We start from the raw sequence: 21,683 nt of genomic DNA, 5'->3' as shown, positions 1-21,683 counted from the left end.
TTTTGGGCAATTAACAAAATGTTTAGGAGCGTGCAACCTGAAAGTTGAGGTTAGAATCTCGTAGTTACGCTCCAAACTTATTAAGAATTGTTTGATTTGGAATCAATGCACAAAAATGTTAGAACATTTTTTCCTCATTGATGTTATCTTTTGATCAAAGTTCCATCTTTCGAATCAAGATAAAAGTAATTTTGATAAAAATGTGTCATCTTCTTTGTAAATAAAAAGTTTCACAGCGACTTTTGTGGGGGGTAAAAATACTTTATTTGTCATTTTTCTTCCAGCTACAATATATTTGTCACACGGTCAGTAAATTCACGGATCCATCTGTTCACAGGTTTTTTTTTAAATATATTCCAACAAGTGTAGTTCTTACGCTCACCAGCAAAGATGTATTGTTCGAATTCGAAAGTATTGATTTAGAAGAGATTTTTTGTTTATGTTAAGGGTTATCATCATTCTTCCATTTTTATTGTTCGTCCTTTAATTTATCGATATAGGATTGATTGGACAATCAAGCGTATATGTAGGTAGGGGGTATGAGTTCTCTACACCTCGCATCAAACGTGTACTTAAAACTGTTCGAAACCGAAAAAGTTACACCTGTTGTAGGATTCAACAAATCCGGAATGTATTCATACTAAACGTACCTTTTTTGGAATAATTGATCTATGATTTATTTGTTTTATCTAATTTTTTCCTGGTTAAAAGATAGAAGTTACACTACAACGAAAACTTTATGATGAAAAGAAATTTGACACCCAACACACATTCTTTTACCCAAGTTAAATGGAATCTTTTTAGCACACATAATTGAAAGATATGCGTTTTCCCAGCTTTGCTTAACCACTTTACAAAGACCATTTACTTTCAGTCGCCCCTGGATGCAAAAGACTGTTTTTTTTTTCTACATTCTTTCTTCCTTAAGTCTGTACTGTGACACAAATTCGTGTGATGCGTATCTTGCCCAGCATTGTAGCGGTGGAAGCCCTTCGGAAATGGTTCACCGATCTAGTCACTGTCATAATCATTTCCCTTGCCACCGGATGAGTTCAAAGGTCGCCGACTGTCTTCATCCGAACCATAGACCACCTCTTCGTCGGAGTCATTGATCATCGAAAAGGCTGGATTATCTTTCGTGATCGTGGCTTCTGTGAAAAGAATAAAACAAAATATTTTAACAGTCAATAAACACTAATTCAAGGATTGTCATCTTACCGTGCAGTGGCCTTCCGTTGGGCGAGTAGACATAGGCCATGGTGTAGAGGTAAAAGTTCAGCAAGCCGTAGAAGCACATGAACTGGGCAGAGCTTTTGTAGGTTGTATTCAGGCGTGCGACAAAGTTGTCCTCCAGGATGCCAAAACCGAACCGACAGAGCGTGACGACCAGGGTGATCGACAGGACGAACAGCATCAGCAGGGTGAGGAATTTTAGACGCATATCTGCGGAAGAGTTGATCAAGTAGAGTTTATTGGATTTACTGTAAAGTTTTCAGAAAAAATAAGATGTGTGATGAAAAAGAATTATAAGAATTATAATAGATAAAGAAAAACGAAAGAAAACGAGTTTGTTTTGCCACCACCCAAGATTCACCAATTACTCCAATCATGAGTTCTCCATATTTTAACGTTATTGGCTTGAGCTGTGAACGCCATTGGCACTGATACGATTTGTGATCGCTGGAGTTGTCCTCCCTGCGCAAAAGCATTGTGAACAGAAGCAAGATTTCTATTCAGGATTGCCGAAAAGAATTCTGTGTTTTCGAGTTACAAAATTCTGGCTTTCTGTGATTTCACTCAAAAATTCTGTGATGGTTTTCTGTGATTCTATTTCCTTCAATTTTATTGAAAATTCATAATATATTGGTTGCTATAATTTTAGTTAAGAAAAATCAATTAACATCACCAGTCCTACCATACTTTTCTAATGTTAAGTAAAAAATCTAAATTTTATATTGGCGGGAAGAATTTGAATTTTGGAAATCCGTTCAAAATTCAAAAATTCTGTGAAAATTTCTAAATTCTGTGTTCTGTGATGAAATATTGCTCAAAATTCTTCGAAATTTCAGATTTTTCTGTGATTTCGGCAACCTTGTTCCTATCCCATCGCAAGACGAAGGAGGTTGAAAAAATCAGCAACCACACGCCAGGCAACCAAACTCGAGTGAATTGATCCGGTCGGTCAATTCTGTGCGTGTGTGTGTAAGGCGACATAAGAAAAACATTTTCTTGTTTCTAATCACCGGTTAAGCTGCCCGACTATGCTAAGGTTGCCAGATTGCCCGGTTTTATCCGGGTTTGCCCGGATATTTAATACTAAATTTAAGAACAGTCCGGCCCGGCCCGACTTTATTTGGCAAATCAAACAAAAAAACTTGCTTATTTTTAAAGGGGGGGGGGGGGGGGGGTAGGGTCTAACACTTTCAAAAAATCGATTTTTTTAATTTTTTATTTTCTTATTGTAAATCATTTCAAGAATGTTGTGTCAAATTTTCAAGTCAATTGAAGCAAAACTGTAGAAGTTATAGGCCTTTATCTCCTCCTATCTAATACTGCAAGAAAGCAAGAGCAGAAACTTCAAACGCGTTTTTCTCGAAAGCACATTTTTAAAGTCCGTGGACATCGTCATTTGAAAACTACTTATCCGATTCGTTTCAAATTTGGAACATATTTTCTACATATTAAATACCAGACCCCAACGTTTTTCTTTTTTGATTTTTTTACTTTGGGAACATTTTAGAGGTGAAAAATGGCGGATTTTTAAGTGAAAAATCGTAGTTTTTACTTCAAACAGCCACAAAATTTTTCATAAAAATATTTTTAAGTTAAATAAAAACGTTGGGGTCCAGAAAAACATCTATTAAAAAAATTTTGCTCTGATTTTTTTACTTCAGATGATTCTGTGCGTAGATACAGTGTCCACCGCAAATCCTGTTTTCTAAAAGGCATCCTCGAAAATGCTCTGTCACCGGCTCATTTTTCAATATTTTTTTACGAAAAAATTACTAAATGTTCTTTTAACAATGCTTTGTATAATGCAAAAAATTTGAATACATTTGTTTGAACGATAGCTCTAGAAAAAAAATCGTGAAAATGGTTTTTTTTTATACCCGTTAGACCCTACCCCCCCCTTAAGTAAATTTTATCTATGTTTGGCATGATTTTTTTTAAATAATTATCTTAAAACAGCATTACAGAACTATTTTTTTGCCTTCATTATTCAATTTTTCTCATTCACGTTAATACCCAAAATAAAAAATATTTTTTCTTTTAACGGATTTTTTCTTCTTTCAGTATTTTAGTGCTCATCTATTTTTCCGAATTTAATGAAATTTTAAAAAAAATCTTCTGAACATACGGTCGGGATTCGACCAGACCTAACTGAACGCCACAAACTTGATTTCGAGATAATTGAGTTCAAAGTTCACAGCATTACCAACAAATACCATTTCATATTATTTCTCATTTTGTCATTTCACCAACAAATTTAGACTCTAATCAAGGCATTAAGGCTATTCTGGTTGATTTATGATATCGCATTTAGTAGAAAATCGCATTTTAATAGCTCTATGTTTGCACACAGTTCCCTCTGGTCGAACCAAAATGTTGGAAAAACAGCCATGCATACACGGAAAATAATAAAAAGGTAAAATTAACCGATATAGCAAGGTGAAAGCTCGTGAAAGCCAAAAAGGTAACTTCTACCTATTCGAAGTGAAACTCACCTCACAGCGAGGTAAAATTTACCTGAATCGAGGTTGGAAAAAACGTTGCTAGGGGAATGAAAAAAGGTAAAATTTACCTCGGAAGAGAGGTGGAAAAAAATCACCTCGCAAAAAGGTAAATTCTACCTTTTATTAATTTTCCATGTATTATTTGACATGGAAGTTTGTTCTAAACGAAGAACTTACTAATAGGCGCTTTACAAGCAGCACCTAACGAGTATGACTGATGCTTGAAAAATTGTTTTTTTTTTTTTTCGTTGAGCCAGAGTGAACCGAGCCATACAAATTTTTCCCATTCTGAATAAGATTTATTTAAGATTTTAACTTACCGTTTGTTTTCTTATCGATAGTACACATAAAAAGTAAACCTCTTTTATCATTAAAAGTAAAGAATCCTACTTTTCCAACTGAAAGTTTGAAAAAGAAGATTCAAGGGACTCAGTTCGGTTTGCTAAGCGAAATTTGATTCAAATGCTGACAATCCGCAACAGAAAGTTATTAGCCACGGAAGCGTCCTTCATCATAAAATTTTTCAGATTTAAGTTTGAAACGCGTTGTAGAACAGTATCGAATCGAAAAACCGAACGGACTGAAGTTTATTCCACATAAAAACAAATTTCTGGACAAAAACGTGCTTTTTATCTTTTCCTTCACTACGAGGAAGAATGACCTTTATGGGTTAAATTCCTATAAAAAAGGAAAAAAATCTTTTCCTTCGAGTTGGCTCTCAGTTCACTTTGGCGCAACGCATTTTTTGATATTTTTACTGCCAGCAACATTGAAATTTTTCAACATCATCTTTAAAAATTGGAAAAATGTCCTGATTTTTATAGGGTAGATGGTTTAACATATTTTGCATCCGTTGCAATAGATAACCTATAATGATTGTAGGGCAAATACATCTGCAAACAGGTGGAGTGTATATAAACGCGCCAGCACAAAATTTTACTTTGGAAGTCCGGACTTCCCACTTCCGCATGGCTTCAGACAGAGAAAAGTGAAGTACTAGATTGTCAGAAAGCTGTGTTTAGTTGCCAGTTCACCAGCGACATTTCTAAAAATTTAATTAAAATTCACAATATTTGATCAAGTTTTGAATTTATATGGACCAGTATTTGACGATGATTAACTGTATAGGGGAGAGTGGGGATACTTGATCCCCTTTTCTTATTTTCACTATATCTTTTTGGAAAAATTTAGCAACTCGCCGTCTTTGACATTTCCTGACAGCTTGTTACTTCAAATTTCTATGCTTCAAAAATTAGAACGATACTTGAACCCGTTGATGAACTAGAAGCATTTTCGTGGGAGTAAAAAAATTGCGATTTTTCTGAAGTTAGGGGAGACTTGATCCCCTATTGAAGGAGACTTGATCTTTTATTCAGGAAGCCCTAATCCTTGTATAAAAATCAAACAAAACCTCAAGATAGAATGTTAATTGACTAGTTTGGTCATGTTTGTTCTCATTTCACAATTTATAGCAGACATAAGAAGAAAATTCTTTAACTTTGTCTCAACGCTAAAAACGTTGCATACTTAAAGGCGCTATTTTTTATAATTAAGAGAAAATTAATTATTTTTGCTCTTCCCTTCAGACAATTGTTTGATAAATATTAGTTTTTGGATAAATATTAGTAATTTCGTGATCAACATTCTTAACGATCAATTCAGAAGAAGAATATGCCGTTTGGAAGGAGGATCAATTGTACCCATAATCAACATTTTAGAAAACTTTTTTCTGAAAAAAATTGAGAGTTTTCCATTGATTTGAAAATATGGAACTATGAAGTTCATTTTACGCTCGAACGATTGATACATTGGAACAAATATTTTTTTTATAATTTTCCCATGTAAGAAACATTTTAAAGTGATGAAAAAATATCTTCAAGTTACATTTTGTGAAAGTTTTCAAACAAAGTTCAATTACCGTCAAACGGGGCATCATGCAACAGCGGGGTTCGATGCAACATTTATATAATACTACATTGAATCAATTTTTAATTTAATGTATTGTAATAAAGTTTTATTTTAATGATAACAGAATGATGATGACATAATTTCTCGCATCTTAAGCTAGTTGTCTTAAGTTTTTTTATTTTTATGTTAAATTTGAAAAATCGAGCAATAAATGTACAAATTTTAACATTTTTTGATGCCGAAAAAAACTTTACCCAGTATGAAGGATCGGCTTGATAAAATTACCTACAAACTTTTTACAGGTTTCCTCATGTTATACCAACATTGTTAGTGTAAAAATCTTTTTCGAACAATCACCCAATTTTATTAAATGAATATTTTTAAAATTCAGTTAGGTGTCTGGGGTTAAATGCAACAAAATGCAAATCAATGAAATACCTTGTAAATCTCGTTTCGATGTGCTGGAATATGAATGTTTTGCATCACGCGTTTGTAAACATTTAAATTTCATTCATCCAACCATTTATTTTTATGATTTCAGCTTGTAGAATTTTTCGTAGTATTATTTAACCCCTAAATGTATGCAGCATCCTTATTTTCAGAAAAATGTGAAAATTTGTTTTTACAGACCCAAAAACTACTGCAATTGGTGTTGACATGCGTAATGGTCTTTAAAGCATCGCAAATATATTAAAAACTATGAATTTTCGTACGTGTTCATAAGATTTTTCATTAAAAACAAAGTTTGTTGCAAGTTACCCCATTTTCTAAGAATTGTGAAAATCGCATGTTTGTAGAAAATTAAAAATAACTGAATAAACCAATAATTTTTTTAACTACGCCAATTCGATGCCCCAGCATCCTTAAAACTTTTGATGCATAAAGGATACGATTAACTGTGAACATAAGTTTTTTAGAAGCCATTGAAGTTGAAAATTGTTGCATGTTGCCCCAGTTGACGGTACTCAAACAATTATTTTGTTAAAATTTTTTAAACTACAAGCATTGTTATTTTGCTCATTTTGGCACATTTTTCTAGAACATTTGATCTTAGTCAGACATTCCAGTCTCGAGATATAGCTAAGGAATCAAGTATCCCCAGGGATCAAGTATCCTCATTCTCCCCTATCGTAAAAAAATCGTTTAACTTGAGAAAAGCTTCGCGGGCCGCATAAACATGACCCTCGGGTCACACGGTTTGCTCAACCCTGGTCTTGAACGTATTATTTGTGAGATCACCGTGGTCGATAAATATACCTGCTTGTAAGAAACAAAACAGGTCATCAGTTTGACCATTTAACGTTAGCCTGATATATCCTGATTTTCATCCTCACAGCTCCTGAATTTGATAAAAAAAAATGTTGGCAACCCTGCATGTGAACGCATACTTAGGCAGAAATTGCAATGAATCCGTGCACCCATGGTGGATAATCAACATGCATACAAATATTTGATCAGAAGACTGCATTTAGATAAGAATTATGATAAAACAGATATTGAGCTTCAAAAATGGGTAAACATTTTTTTAATAACATTCATCACATTTAATGAGGCGTCAAAATAAAAAAATGGTTGAAATCAATCCAAGTGTACTTCGTAATAGGCCTACATGTTACTTACCAAAGTAAGGCATCGAGCGAAGTTCGCTGTACGCACGCAAAATCAGCAGCACCAGATACAGCAAATACATGGCTCCAGCAATGTAAAAGAACATTTTGAAACCCTAAAACGATGAATGATATTCGTTACAATCGTTCGTTCCTAAACTCACCAACAACCCTCCTACATTGTAGTTCCCTGTGTCGACAAAATGGCTGTAGGTTGGATCTTTCATCTCGTTGCAACGCTCCCAGGTCGCGAGGACGATGGCGCACAGCCAGATCGGTAGCACCACTATCAGCTTGGGTACGTAGAACGTTAGCAGCTTCCGTTCGTTTTGGCGCAATCCGTGGTAGATGCACAGCCAGAACAGCAACAGCGAACAGAGAAAGGTGGCTTGCAGAACGGCGTCAACCATTCCCGGAAGCCAGCTGTTCATCAGGAAAATCAGGGGGAAGATTGGATCTGGAATGCGAAAAAAAAATTACATACAATATTGGACAATTCAACTGCGTACACTATTCGAAACATCCATTAGCATTAAGTAAGTGTCTGATAGTTTGTAAAACAATGTAAATGAATCTCATCAAAAACGAGGCTGATTTGGTCAACACCGTCAATAAGAGGATCAAAATTGCATTTAGAAGCCATTTTACACCTGAAGACAACAACCGCAACTTAGTAGTATTAAGTAGGGGAGAGTGGGGTAACGTGAGCCACTCTAAATATCTCAGCTGTGTGTTAGGATAAAAATCCCAATCCAACTGTCAACGTCGTCGCTTTGCGTAAGCATGTTTTTCTATATGTTGTTGACTTATGCACGCATCATATGCTTATTTTATTTAACTGGCCTAGAAAAATGTACTTACAAAATTAAAATAGCACCAGAAAATTGCATCCGTGAGAGACCCAAAGTTAAAGTACATAACAAAAATATGCTCACACGCTTATGATCTTAATTTTGTCATGTTCTTTCACGCAGGGGCGGTCCTAGAGCTGGCTCTTGGGGGGGGGGGGGGGGGATTTTCCAATTTTCAAAAATCAGTCTATTTGAAGGAACGTTAATATCTGGTGAAAAAACAATATCAACAATATCAAGGTCAAAGGTTTTTTTTACTTCTTAGAACGTCCAAGATCTGGTAATCCATTAAACATGGTAGAAATTTCTAAAAATAAAGAAAATTTAAAATCACATGATTTCGTACGCTTATAGTTTAAAGATTTTTTTTTTATTTTTTCCTTCTAAATCTGAGCAAATAAAAAAAGCATATTGAAGGTAAAAAATGTATGATAACAGCAGAACAAATATTTCAAGTATTACAGTGTTATAACCATATTCACCCCCCTATATGACTTTTTCAAATTTGTCATTTCATTAAAATTCAAAACAAAATCATGAATTCTGTCAAAGCTGTGGACTGTATTTGGATAAGGGTCGGATCAATCACTTCAGAATTCCAGGCTACACTTAAAGGAAGAACGCAAGAATAACACTTGATAACTATTTCTCTTTATTTTTCTCTTCAGGTTACAAGTACATTCTAAAATTTCACTTGGTAGGTAATTTCGCGGAACAAAGGATAATGATGCTCAAAAACGCGGATTAGATTCAAAACTAAAACTCACATCACGGTGCGCGCTTCCTTTTAAATCAGTTAGAATATTCTGGAAAGACTCCATACAGACAATGGTTGCCCGCCAGGATTGTTCTGGAATTTTCTGTGCACGCGCATGGAATTAACGGCTGAAGTTTCTAGAACCTTCCAAATAAAATCTAATAAATGAATTAATAACGTATTTTTCTGGATCATTTGAGAATTTTCTAGATCTTTCGAATAAGTTCTTTTACGATGGAAATAACCAGAGATTATTCAAGCCCATTGGCTTGAACAAATTCAAAAGCTCTGAATTTGAACCAAATATAAAATTTATGACGATTTGCTCGTGTTAATTTAGGCATTAGTGACAATTTAAAAAAAATGTCTCTACATTTCATTAATAGCAATTTCAAGATCAAAACTCAACAACACACTTTGGTTGAGTTACTTATCAACTAAGTTATTTGGTATAATTCAGTCCAGGGAATCGCAAGTTACAGCTGATTGAGTTTGATGGTCCGACTTTTTTCAATATTGAACCTTTTAAGTGATAAACTGTTTTGCTGAATAAACACCTCCACGGAGTAAAAAATTTTGAAAATTTAAAAGCATATCTACTAAGAAAAGTTCCAACTTTTTATAGAAATTCGAGCTTTTGCGGGTATTTTATAACGGTTTTTTGCCGCTTGGGGGGGGGGGTGATCACCCCGATCACCCCCCCCCCCCCCCCATAGGACCGCGCCTGCTTTCACGTGGATTTTGTCGAAACGTTCGCTAACCAAGAATTAGCAACTATTCGATCATACACAACTCTCATTTTAATTTCCTCATCTGAAATTGCTTTAAAATAACTTAATGAATTATGAAATTTTAGTTTTGGGTCAACTCATAAACTTTGCAAGTTATCTAGACAATTTGGATTTGGGCCAACGTTTTCCCACATTTCATCAAAATCCGAAAAAAATTTTTTTTTTATATATAACAGTCATAATCGGAAAATAAATGTATTCAAAATTTAAAAAAAGAATGCCTTGTGATACCTTAAAAATGTAGAAAACCATTTCATTTATTTTTTTCTTCTTTTTATCTTTTATAATAAAGAAGTTATGAAGCAAAGAAAAAAGTGGCCCATGATACCCGACTCTCCCCTCCTTTAAAAATTCCTAAGTTTACAATAAATAGATGCAAAGTTTCAGTCCTGTATATGATTGTGAAACATATTTCTAGGTGTTGATTTAGAATCAAAATTTAAAATAAGAACCATTTTCTGAATAATTTCACAAAAATTATTTATTTATCTTGAAGGTCTGCCCCAAAAACTGAATCTGAATCATTTTAGAATTTGGTTTCGAAATAAAAAGGTATAGACTATGAAAACCAAATTTGAATTGAAACCTCAAAGGAAGATATTTTTAATTTTTTTTTATTTTTTTTTTTTGTTTCGATTATAGTCGTTTTACCATTTTTATGGCATTCACGACTTTATCAACGTTTCAGTTGGCGGATCGTTATTGAAAAACTTATCCGATACAACTGTGTTCGATGTTTACTCTTGGGCTCGCACTCGCGGACATCGGCTCAGGAGACACCAGACTTGCCAACTGAGCTATATCACAAGCCCAAGATATTTTTATAATTATTACTCTTTATCGCTATTCTGAACACCTAGTTTTTTTTTGTAAAACTGCATTTGATTTTTGAGTCTTGAAATCAAAATTGGTTGAAAGTTGAAGAAGTTATGATTACTTTACTATAACAATAATAGTTGCATTTTTGCAATAATTTTTCGAGCCGCAGTGTACTAATCTTAGTATAGAAAGAATTAAACATGATAAATCTCACTCGCTCCAAGCTAAAATTGATGACTAGCTTACAAAAAGGTTACATGCCGAATTTCAGTAAGATCTGACAATGGGGAGAGGTTTATTCAGTCTCAATAATGAATAAGGTTTTAAGGTATTTTGCTCGAAAAGAGCAAAAAATACTAGTTTTTCATTAAAAACTTTTTTCTCTATAGACTGATTGCTTTCATGAATAATTTTCTTTAAACCTTAATAAGAACAAACATTTCACCCAAGGATTTCAGCACGGTTGGACTTAAAACAAAAAAGCTATTGCAGTTCAAAGATTGTGTTTTTGGCGGAAATAGGTAGGAACGAAATTCAAATTTAGTAAGAAATAATAAAAAATACCAAAAACGCAAAATAAGAAAGAAAATTGCTTTCTAAAACCATTTCATCAAATTAAACCTCGTCCGTCCCTGATTTTTTTTTCCCCATTACAATCTCTGGAGTGTAAATTTGACACTTCTGACTAAAGCCATTCTATCTCTTCGGCTTCCTACCGGTTTTTACAAAATTTATTGTTCTGGATATATTCATATTGCTCCAATATGCTCCTCAGACAATATTCAGCTATAACAGTTCAGTTTTCCGTTGTTCAAAGTCTGAGAGAAAAAATCCGAAAAAACATGCTTCGGAAAAAGACTAAAGAATCACTATGGAATTCTCAAAAACAATTTCACTTAGTGTCCAAAAAAGCTGAAGTGAGAAGCTATACGTTGCACATAAGTAGGTTTGTTTTTCATTTTTTTAAGATCATAACCACAAAAAAATGTAAAAAAGTAGTGTAAAGACCGTACTTTTCAATCAATGAACCGTGAAAATTTTGAGAAGGGGATTGGAGAGTTGACGTCATTTGACACATTTTAATTTAGATTTTCAAAATGTAGTACAAGAAAATTGCAAATTGACAAAAAGGTTCGGAAGTTTGAAGAGGATAAATTTATTTCGATTTGAAATCTGAAATCTCAATTAGGAAAAAACATTTTAAACTTAAGAGAATTTGTTCAGTAGTTGATACAGTAGTTTTTCGATTTTTTCACGGTCAAAAAAAAAATCACCGTGAATATGGCGAACCCGTGAATTTGGCGAAACTATAAATTAAAGTGGAAAAATGTATTTTTATTGTCTTCAATCAATAATTTATGATGTTTTCAGTAGTGGAAAAGTTTGGATCAATTAATTTTGATCATATGATGTAATTATTGTGTATTGTTAATTGTTCAAAACATCAACGGATCAATGACTACACTATAACAAATAACTTATCAAAGATTACTAAACACAAAGGATCGATTTCAGTTCAAATTATTCTTCTCTATAGCAATTTTAAGATTTTTTATTGAAATAAAACCATGTAGAATATCAATTTGGTAGTCTAATTTATGTGAATAATTTAGTTTTTATGGAAATTTAACAGTCGTTATCTCTTATGTCAATTTTGAAAAAGAGTTCAAAGAAAAAAGCAACAAAAAATTTTCTTCTGCTTGTTTCAAATTTCAATATTTTAATCTTCACACCTTTGATTAACTAAAAAGTTTACTTTTTCGAAAAATATTTTGAAATTTGCTCAGCTGAGATTTTGAAGTGTGTTTCTCGCAATTTGCTCTATGGGCAGATAATCCTTTGTTTTTCATATGTAGAAAAAAAGAAATCTTAGTCCTTATTACATATTTTAAGACAAAGCAAGCAGAATTTCATTTTGATCTTCCAAAATTATCCATTCAGACAATACTAAAGGCTGTCCAATCAGGATTGCGCGAGCCACCCTTTCAAATAAACAAATTAGGGTAAGTGAGCCCTATTTTGGCATGGTCCTTTTCTTGGCATGCCAACATGTCTTTTCATGTTTTTCAGGTCCAAATTGAGCTAATAAATTTTGAATATATTTTCATTGCGAAGAGAATAATTTGTTTCAAATCTGTGCATACCGATTTTTTTAATTGTTTGTACTTTAATAAAGAAGTTATTTTTTTTCGATCTGCATCCGAGGAAATTATGTTGGAAATCACCGTATGAAAATCAGATGAACACACCTTTCTAGTGCAACTGTTAAATTCACATGCGCTTTCAAACGCGGACATTCATTTGAAAATTTGTAATAAATACTCATGATTACAGTTTAACTCGGCAAAAAATCAAAAAATACTAGAAAGACTAAAGAGTGAATATTTATTTAGGTTTTGAATAAAAATTTAAAACTAATTTTGTTCCTTTTCTTGGCATGCAACTTCAATCGAAATACACCACCAGTGTTGGAAGCTGGAAAAAATACATGTTCATTAAAGAGGTATTTTTGGGCTGATGTTTTCCCTAAAATTTCATTTAAAACTACGCACAAATGTTTTCATACTAATTGGGTTGTATGATAAGACCGTTGCTATCAACTTAAGCTTCGAAATAAGTTGGAGAACATAAGTAATTCGACTAACTAAAAGTCATATCCAAGCATTTTAAATGCCAAAATCGCTATTTGGGAACCATGAATCGAAGGTACATTGGTATGCGTGCGAACAGCTTTTGCATTGCAGTCTGCCGAGCAGAAGCCACGTGGTCTCCTACAGAACACAGTGGTTCGAAATATTGAAAAAAACTAAATTAAGCATCTCACAATAAGATGTTTTTCTTATCTAAAAATTGTTAGATCGATGGCAATTTATGACTTTAGTATATAAAATACATAATGAATTGAGTTTGGAATCGTTTTCTATTGCTTGGGAATCATATACCTACTCAGATTTAATTTTTTGGAATTTTGTTCTAATTTTTTTCATGGAAACAGAAGTTGGAAGTTCAGGAAAATTTCGTTGCTTTCCAATTATTCCTTAAAGTATTTGATGTGAGTCGAATAAAAAAAAATGTTTTAGCAAGGTTTTAATTCTAACATTTATTTGGCGTGTCAAACCACTGCGCAACACCCCGAGCATTCGAGATGGCTCTTGCCAGAAGCTCATAATCTCAGCTAACAAATTCAAAAGGGCAAAATTTTTAAATACCATTCAAGGAATTTTTCAATTTCTTACTTTATGAAGCCAAACTCCACAATATGAAGACAGTTGTTTGGTAGTGAAAATAACCCTATATGTCGCAATCGCATTGCGGAATTTCTGGACTTCCGACTTTTTGAAATGAAAGCTTATTTTGTGCTTCCTTTCAACCAAATTTCATCAATGTTTTCAAAAGCCTTTTTGTTGTATGAGTGAAGCCCGGTGTTCCATTGTCGCATAGAACTTTACGCTCAGCTGACGTCATTCTGTCAGTGGCCTTATATTCAGAATAGCCAACGATTCTGTTAACTGTCAATTGAGCGTTGTTGGTAAAGATCTATTGCACGTTGCTGGTGGCCAAGAATCGGATCATCAAAACGGCAAACAATTGGTACGGCGGCCAAGTAATTGGAGCACCGCAGTGAGTACTTTGCATGCATTTTACTCACATTAATGAAAGTTCCATAGAGAAAACATATTTTTGTTGAACTCTAAGCAAGTTAGCAAGTAAATTCTTCAAAGGATGTTATATGGTGCACTCAACAGGAAGGTAGGAATGTCGAAAAAAAGGGTAAACCATGCCTTAGGTGCCAAGGTCGGGTACATTTACCCTAAACAAAGAAATAAGAGACGCTTATCTCTTTTCAAAAACGCTTAAATTCATCCACATCTTTATATGATCCGCATAACCAAAATATTTTATTATTTCAAAGTAGTCGAAGATTCCTTTGAATTCAGCTACAGTATTTGAAAGACCCAAATACTAGTATTTCACTAGCTACTTGCTAGCATCCTCAGTGGGTTATCGACTAGTCGATAACCCACTGAGGATGCTAGCAAGTAGCTAGTGAAATACTAGTATTTGGGTCTTTCAAATACTGTAGCTGAATTCAAAGGAATCTTCGACTACTTTGAAATAATAGTTTCATTCAGCTAAGAGGTTCTTCAAACCTTTGATTATTAGTAAAATATTTTACTTTTTTTAGAGCGGCTAACCAAGCACAAATAATCACTAGCATTAGCGTGACGTTAAAATTCTTATGCCCATTATCACAAGTGTTTTTAAAATCCAAATGACGATTTTAATCACTATACAGCTAAAGTAAGCAGTTCAATTGCATTTTCATATTATTGAATACCATTGAATAACATAAAATATAAAAAATATCATGAACAAAAACGCTCTACGCTTTCGAACGAAAATTAAGGTCCTGGAAATGGTTTCTGAATAATTTCTAAAAAAGCGTGATAAAATCGAGCGTGAAGTTGGCAAGTATTGATGAAATCGAAGAGTGATAAAATCGAAAAACTACTGTAATTGAATTTTATTTGGAGAAATAATAAAACATTTGATTTTATTTCAAGACTTCCAGTGATCAGAGTCAAAGATAAAACCATTTTCTATATTAAAATTCTTCCAGTTATAAAAATAAAAAGCGAAAAAAAGTTCTGAAGTTCAAAATAATAATTTAATAAATTTTATTTATTTGTAAAATACAACTTTTTCAGTTAAACTGACAAATTACAGATTGGGAAATGATCAATAGGAAATTGATAAAATGAAAATAAAAATAATGAATTCCAAGCTTTGTTGAGAAAATTAAAACCTCAAAGTAAATACAAATTAAGTTAACATTGGGTATTAAAATTTAACTTTTAAATTGCAACTCCAAATAATGTAAGAAATAAAATTTATCAATTTATAAGTTTGTAACTTTAAGAAAGAAGGTTATAAAGTTTAAAATTTCAAGCTCTCAATATTTTGTCGGTTTCAATTGGAATATTGGGTCCTGGAAAGGACAGAAGGTGGAAACTATATGTTTCTTATTAAAAACTTAGTTTCAAAGGCTTTCAAGAAAATTATATGCTTTCAGAACACAAAAATTTAGAATAAAAAAAACAAAAACAAACTTTTAAAAAAGTTATTAACTTTAAAGAAATTAACTTTATAATTCGGCAAATTCATTGAAATAAGAAATATGAAAAAGAAATGATAAGTTTTTTACATTATAAAAGTATTTTTTTTTTTTCAATAAACTTGTCTAACCCTTTTAAAAATTTATTAATATGATTTATTTGATAACTCAAAGGAAAAACATTTTGGTTCCTATGATTCAATGATTGATTTGGTAGATTTAAGCACGCTGAACTCGTTTTGTTTGTCGAATATTGTCACCTTGTGTTTTGGTGATAAGGAGTTTGTAAGCTTTAACATATACCAGTTTTAGGTGATATCAATCATTGATAGATAACTGTTAAAATAACAAATGTGCGTTGAAGAAAATTCTGATTCAGAATTTATTTTTATTTATTTAAAATCCAATTAAGGAATATTCTTTATAAGAAGATGATGCATGATCTAAAAAAGTTAAATTCTACAGTTTTGAAAAATTTGGAAAGATATCATTACACGTATTTCTGTCATTACTAAACAAAGTTTAGAAAAAAATTGAATTCATTGAATAAAATTTGTTCGAACCTGCAAAACGATTAGTTTTTTTGCTTTAAAAATACATATCTTAAACTCAATTTGTTTTAACACTTCATTCATCGCTTTTGAAAGTGATGTTACTTGTGTGTTACTTGGAAAAAGTCCCCACAGGGGGGGTTAAACCCTTAAAGCCCCCCCCCCCCCTATCACTGCTCTTGAAAACGAATCAACGTTTCACATATTTTTATAAGCTGACCCAGTGCGCTTTTCTACCCCTTCCATGAAAAAAAAAATAAGTTTGTTAAAATTATTTAAACCACTTTTAATTATTTTCAACATTATTCAAGCGAACTATTTTTCATGGCATCTGAGCTACTAGATTGTCTCGAGTTCCAACTTAACTTGAAGGTTTAAAGTTGAAGGAGCCACCCTTTAGAAAAAATGAAGGGATATTTAATTCTATAAAAAAAAACCCCTTGAATTAAAAAAATCGCCCCTTTTTGAAGCGGGATGAGTAAATAGATACAGATAATTTTTTACATAATTAAAAAGTGTGCCAGTTCTCATGAAAACACTAAGACATTGGTTTCATTAATACATCATTTATTCAATTTTTGACAAAATACTTCGAGGATTTTTAAAATTTTCTCAATAAACCAATAAACCATTTTCCATAATAATTCCTAACCCCTCCGAATTAAAAAAAAAAGGGGACTCCTATACTCATTTATCAAAAATTTTGACACAATTCCAACAATTTTCGGAAGCTATTGAACTGATCAACATAAAATTTTTTTGTGAAGCCGTTTTCAAGACCGTTTCTATAACATTTTCAAACCCCTCCAAAACTGAAAAAGGGGAAGGTTGGCTCCCATACAAAATTATCAAGAAATTGAGAAAATTTTAAAAGTCCTCGAAGTATTTTGTCAAAAATTCTATTAATGATGTATTAGTGTTTTCATGAGATCTGGCACACTTTTTAATTTTGTTAAAAAAAATTCTGTATCTAAATACTCCTCCCGCTTCAAATAGGGGCGATTTTTTTTATTTCAAAGGGTTTTTTATAGATTTAAATATCCCTCCTATTTTTTCTAAAGGGTGCCTTCAACCTTAAAACCTTCAAGTTAAGTTGAAACTCAAGACAATCTAGTAGATCAGAAGCCATGAAAAATAGTTCGCTTGAATAATGTTGAAAATTAATTAAAAAAGAGGTGTAAATAATTTTAACGAATCTCATTTTTTCCATGGAAGGAGTAGCAAAGCACACTGGGTCAGCTTATAAAAATATGTGAAACGTTTATTCGTTTTCAAGCGCAGTGCTAGTATAAAATGTCAAGCTCTGAATATTTTGTCGCCGTCAGTTAAAATGTTGAGCTCTGGAAAAAAGCATGAAACTATTTAGTTTTTCTAAAAAAAAAATGTTTCATATTGTTCCAAGAAAATCATAAATTCAGATAACAAAAAATCAGAGTTGAAAAACAAAGACAAACTTATTGAAGAGATTTCAAAAGCCTTGATAAGTTTGACAATAAAATTCGGCAAGATTATTAGAATTTTCAATGGAAATGATTAAACGATGATTTCTTTGGTAAAAGTAATGCTCTTGTAGCAAGAACAGTTCAATATTATTAAAATAAAATTTTGTTCCATTGAAAACAATGACATGTGATTATTTTCAATGTAATCATTTTCGATATCTATTCAATTCTTTTAACTTTCCATTCGCCTATAATTTTCGGAATCTTAAAATGCTCTTACTAAAAAAACATTACTATCACCGATAAGGTTGATAAACTGAATTCATAAAAAAAGTCACGATGATTAAATCCTTATAAATTAAAAAATAAAAGAAGATGAAAATGATTTTTTTTTTTTCAATAAAAAATGTCTTACCATTTCAAAAACTAATTTATAAAATTAAATAATTAGTTCAAAAGACTTCATTTTAGTGCTGTGGATTTAATCTTAGCCTCGATCTAGTACTGTATATATTTTTCATTCCTAACGTGTTTCTAATTCGATATGCAAAATCATATTTTAAAATGAGCTATTGATTATTCCCATTCTGTTTTAATTAGATTCAGATTTTCAATCTTGAACTCGTGATTTGAAATTTAAATAAGTTGTTCTAATTTTTATACAGACTATAAAATCAGGAGACTAAATATATTTGAATTTAACGCTTTGCCCGAAAGCCGGCTTGAAGGACCAAATTTATTGTTTCCTCGCTATGAACGGATCTCTATTTAGAGAACTATGGAGTGACCAGCAAGTGAAGGGCTCAGGGCTTCACAACGCGCAGCAAACAGATAATAGTATGTGCAGAAAAGGTAGCTTCGACTTAGTGTGTAGAATCTGTACAAAGCTTGGAAAGGAATCCAATCAACTCTTCATTATTTAGGAAATGTGCCTTTGAATTGGCTTGTACACAAGCATTTTTTAAAACGAACACACACATATAGGATCTCAGTGAAACCACAGAGAACAGACGTACAAGCTCGAACAAAAAATCGTCAAAAAAGTGTGTAAAATTTCAAATGCTATCACCAAAAAAATACGTTAGAAATTGACTACAAACAGTGCCATCTATTGCGCCGTTTAAAAGTTACAAATCAACTTTAAAGTGCCAAGTTTTCGAGAAGGCGTAATCGTATATGAACTCACAAAAAATCTATCCAATGTCTCAGTAAAATGGACGGCTTTAATTTATTGCTAAATAAATGAAATGAGAGTTACTTTTAACTGGGCGAAATTTCACTTTCTTTATTTTTGCACTACTACGACAGTTAAAATAACCAACAGCTTTGGTATAAGTTTTCGTACCTCTTGAACAGTAATTTAGGTTAGAAAATGCATCACCTATGTCAAGTCAAATACAAGAACATTATTGACGGTCAGTCTCATTCAGTAGTACGTACTGATTCTAGGCATCTCAAAGCGGGTTACTTTTACGTATAACTTTAGCATCCAGCTGTTTTAAACTTTGTATTTCGAACAACTGTTAAGGAAAAAAATAATGACTTTTATGATTTTTTTTTTTCATGGAACATGATGAAGGTATTACGTAACTTAAACAGCGATTTTCTTGAAGCATGCTAAGCAGCTCATACGACCTGTAGAAAACTGACTGGAACTTAGTCATTTTTTCTTAGTTTTGTTTTGACAGTTCTCTTTGGTGTGTTCGGAGACATCTGGTGGCCCAGCCAAAAAACAAAAATTGGTTCAAAAAGGGTGTTGGGATTTTTACACAAGTTTCGTGGGCTAGCTTGTACGTCTGTTCTCTGTGGTGAAACTTCATGTTTCTTTGAAGAGATCTAAATTCTACTTAAGACTAAGCGTACATCTTTCAAGGATATAATGGCTAGCATTTTACTAATGCTAATACCACCAACCCACAGAAAGAGTACTATGTTTGCCGTGACCAAGACTTGATCTCACGACATTTGGCTTAGAAGACTTGAACGCTATCCTCTAGGCCACGGTCGGCAGACCATGTTACAAAAAATTTAAAGCTCCACAAAAGTTAGTTGAGCTAACCATCCCAAGTAGATCTTCTACATAGGCGAATCGATATTTTAAAATCAAAATCCTTTTTCAAATTTCTATGAGCCAGATGAAAATAATTGAAATTAGGATTTTCAATAAGAAACGGAAAATGGATATAACTTAGGATTTCGGGATGAATAAGCCATAAGGATGCTTAAAATCCCTCGAGAAAAAAAACTTAGGATAATATTTCTGACAAAACTTATTGCAAAAGCTTAAAATAAATGCAAAAATGCAGATTTCCAATGAATTCAAACTAGTTTTAAAAATCTAGATAAGTTTGAAGCAAAAAACTAAATAAAGTTTCAAATCTCTTACTGTTGTAAAGCAGCAGCAGCGGAAGCAGCACCGACATCCACTTCTGTTCGATGGACCAATCGTAGATGGGGTATTTCCGCAGGGTGTGCGCAAACCAGCACGTCACGATGAAGGTGAACAGCAGAAAGATGAACCGGAACCAGATTTCGATCTGCGTGAAGGCCGGATTGTATGTTTTGAAGTAGAACTGAACGCTGTTGATGTTGTATCGATGATGAAAACTGTCCAGCCCGTAGAATCGAACCGTGATGATGTAGTGTGCGTAGTCTAGAAAGCCCAGATGCAGGACGATGAATTCGTTGCAGGCCTCGCGGGAACACGTCAGATGCCGGGTTCGATTCTTGGCCCGATCCAAAGCTAGAACCGTAGTCGGCTTGTGATCCACCGTCAGTCCATCGATGGCTACACTCACGTGAAAACTTTTGTCAAAGATTTCGTCATCCGTGTTGTCTGTATCCAGGCGGACGATAAGCCACAGCTGCTGTGAGTAGGTCGTCATCAGCGGCGTTCGCATCACAAACGGTCCATTGGCCAGATAATCCGGACTAGGGCTGGTCGTGTTGGGCATCAGCGAACTTCCCGTGACCATTGTTGTTGTTGTAATCGGAGGGCCCGCCAATCCGATGAATATTCCGAGTCCAAAACAGGCAAAGAACGCCAAAAATACCATTACAAATTCCCGTTTGTTCATCGAATAAAGTCGCATATGGACGGATCGTTCACAGCGATCGTGATGATAGGCAGGGGCAATGTATTTGTTGAACTCGCTAAACAAATCGCTAAACTGGGATAGGCTATTTTTCAACCGGAGGAACATCCCACCCGGATTTACGTACGAATAACCCAGCCCATTCGTATCCTGTGGTGGTTTTGTTGCCATTTTTCTGACACCTCCCTAAACGCTTTCGAATCAGCAGAGACACCACTTCACAAGAAAATTTTCACAGAGGCCATCTTTAGCCTACATCAAGGCAACAAACAAGTTTTTCCAAATTACACTAATTTCGACAGATGTTATTGCTGCAACTTTCTTCCCTTAATGTAAAGATTCTATTGTACCGAAAGCAATCTTACAAAACTAAGCAAAATCTTCTAATTTTCTTATGCTGTAAAGGTTTTTTCTCCAATATCAATGACCAACTTTCATTCCTATCTCAAAAAGTACGTCTAAGGGCGAATGTCAAAACAAAGTTTTCACCCCAAGAGGAAAATTGTCTGTTTCCCATTTTCCAGCCTTCGTTGTGTTGGTGCCAATATACGGATACGAAAGTTTTGGTTTGTTGATAAGAAATACAAACGACCAACATGATGCCGCCACTGGTGCGCAAACGCGCACGTGGTCGATTTGTTTGAAGGGTTCTCAAACAAACCGTCATCTTTGTTTTTTTTTATTCGTTCGAAACTGTCAGGCAATCCGGCCCCCATGTGATTGACACTCATCTGCTAGTGAGCTGGTTCAGTTTTTGGTTTTCAGAACAAATATAGCGTCTTTTCTTACATTTTGCCCAAGCATACATAATGTTTTTGCAGAAATAAAATCGGTTAAGATATGAAGAAATCCTACTTTAAAAGCAAGGAACATCAATCTTTCCACACTCATAACACATTCCACCGTTAAGTGAATTCACTTTAACGGACTGTTCTGAACTTTTATCATTTTAGAGGTCGACCAATTAAGGCTGAAAGAAAATCCTTCTTTTGTCACTTAGAGTTGAACCATC

At 33.5% G+C, this 21,683-nt stretch overlaps 1 protein-coding gene across 1 annotated transcript; it reads right to left on the bottom strand.

Annotated features, from left to right (window-relative positions):
* Positions 1–250: 250 nt before the first annotated feature.
* LOC129753106 (transmembrane protein 181) lies at positions 251–21,164 on the bottom strand. Its single transcript, XM_055748911.1, has 5 exons — positions 19,963–21,164; positions 7,429–7,706; positions 7,263–7,365; positions 1,219–1,443; positions 251–1,151 (listed from the first exon to the last, which is right to left on the bottom strand). Exons 1-5 carry the CDS (start codon positions 20,840–20,842, stop codon positions 1,012–1,014), a joined length of 1,626 nt encoding a protein of 541 aa, XP_055604886.1. The 5' UTR covers positions 20,843–21,164; the 3' UTR covers positions 251–1,011.
* Positions 21,165–21,683: the final 519 nt, after the last annotated feature.

Source organism: Uranotaenia lowii, chromosome 1 (assembly GCF_029784155.1).
Source record: "Uranotaenia lowii strain MFRU-FL chromosome 1, ASM2978415v1, whole genome shotgun sequence".
Lineage (NCBI taxonomy): Eukaryota > Metazoa > Arthropoda > Insecta > Diptera > Culicidae > Uranotaenia > Uranotaenia lowii.
This window is presented reverse-complemented; position numbering and strand designations above follow the sequence as displayed.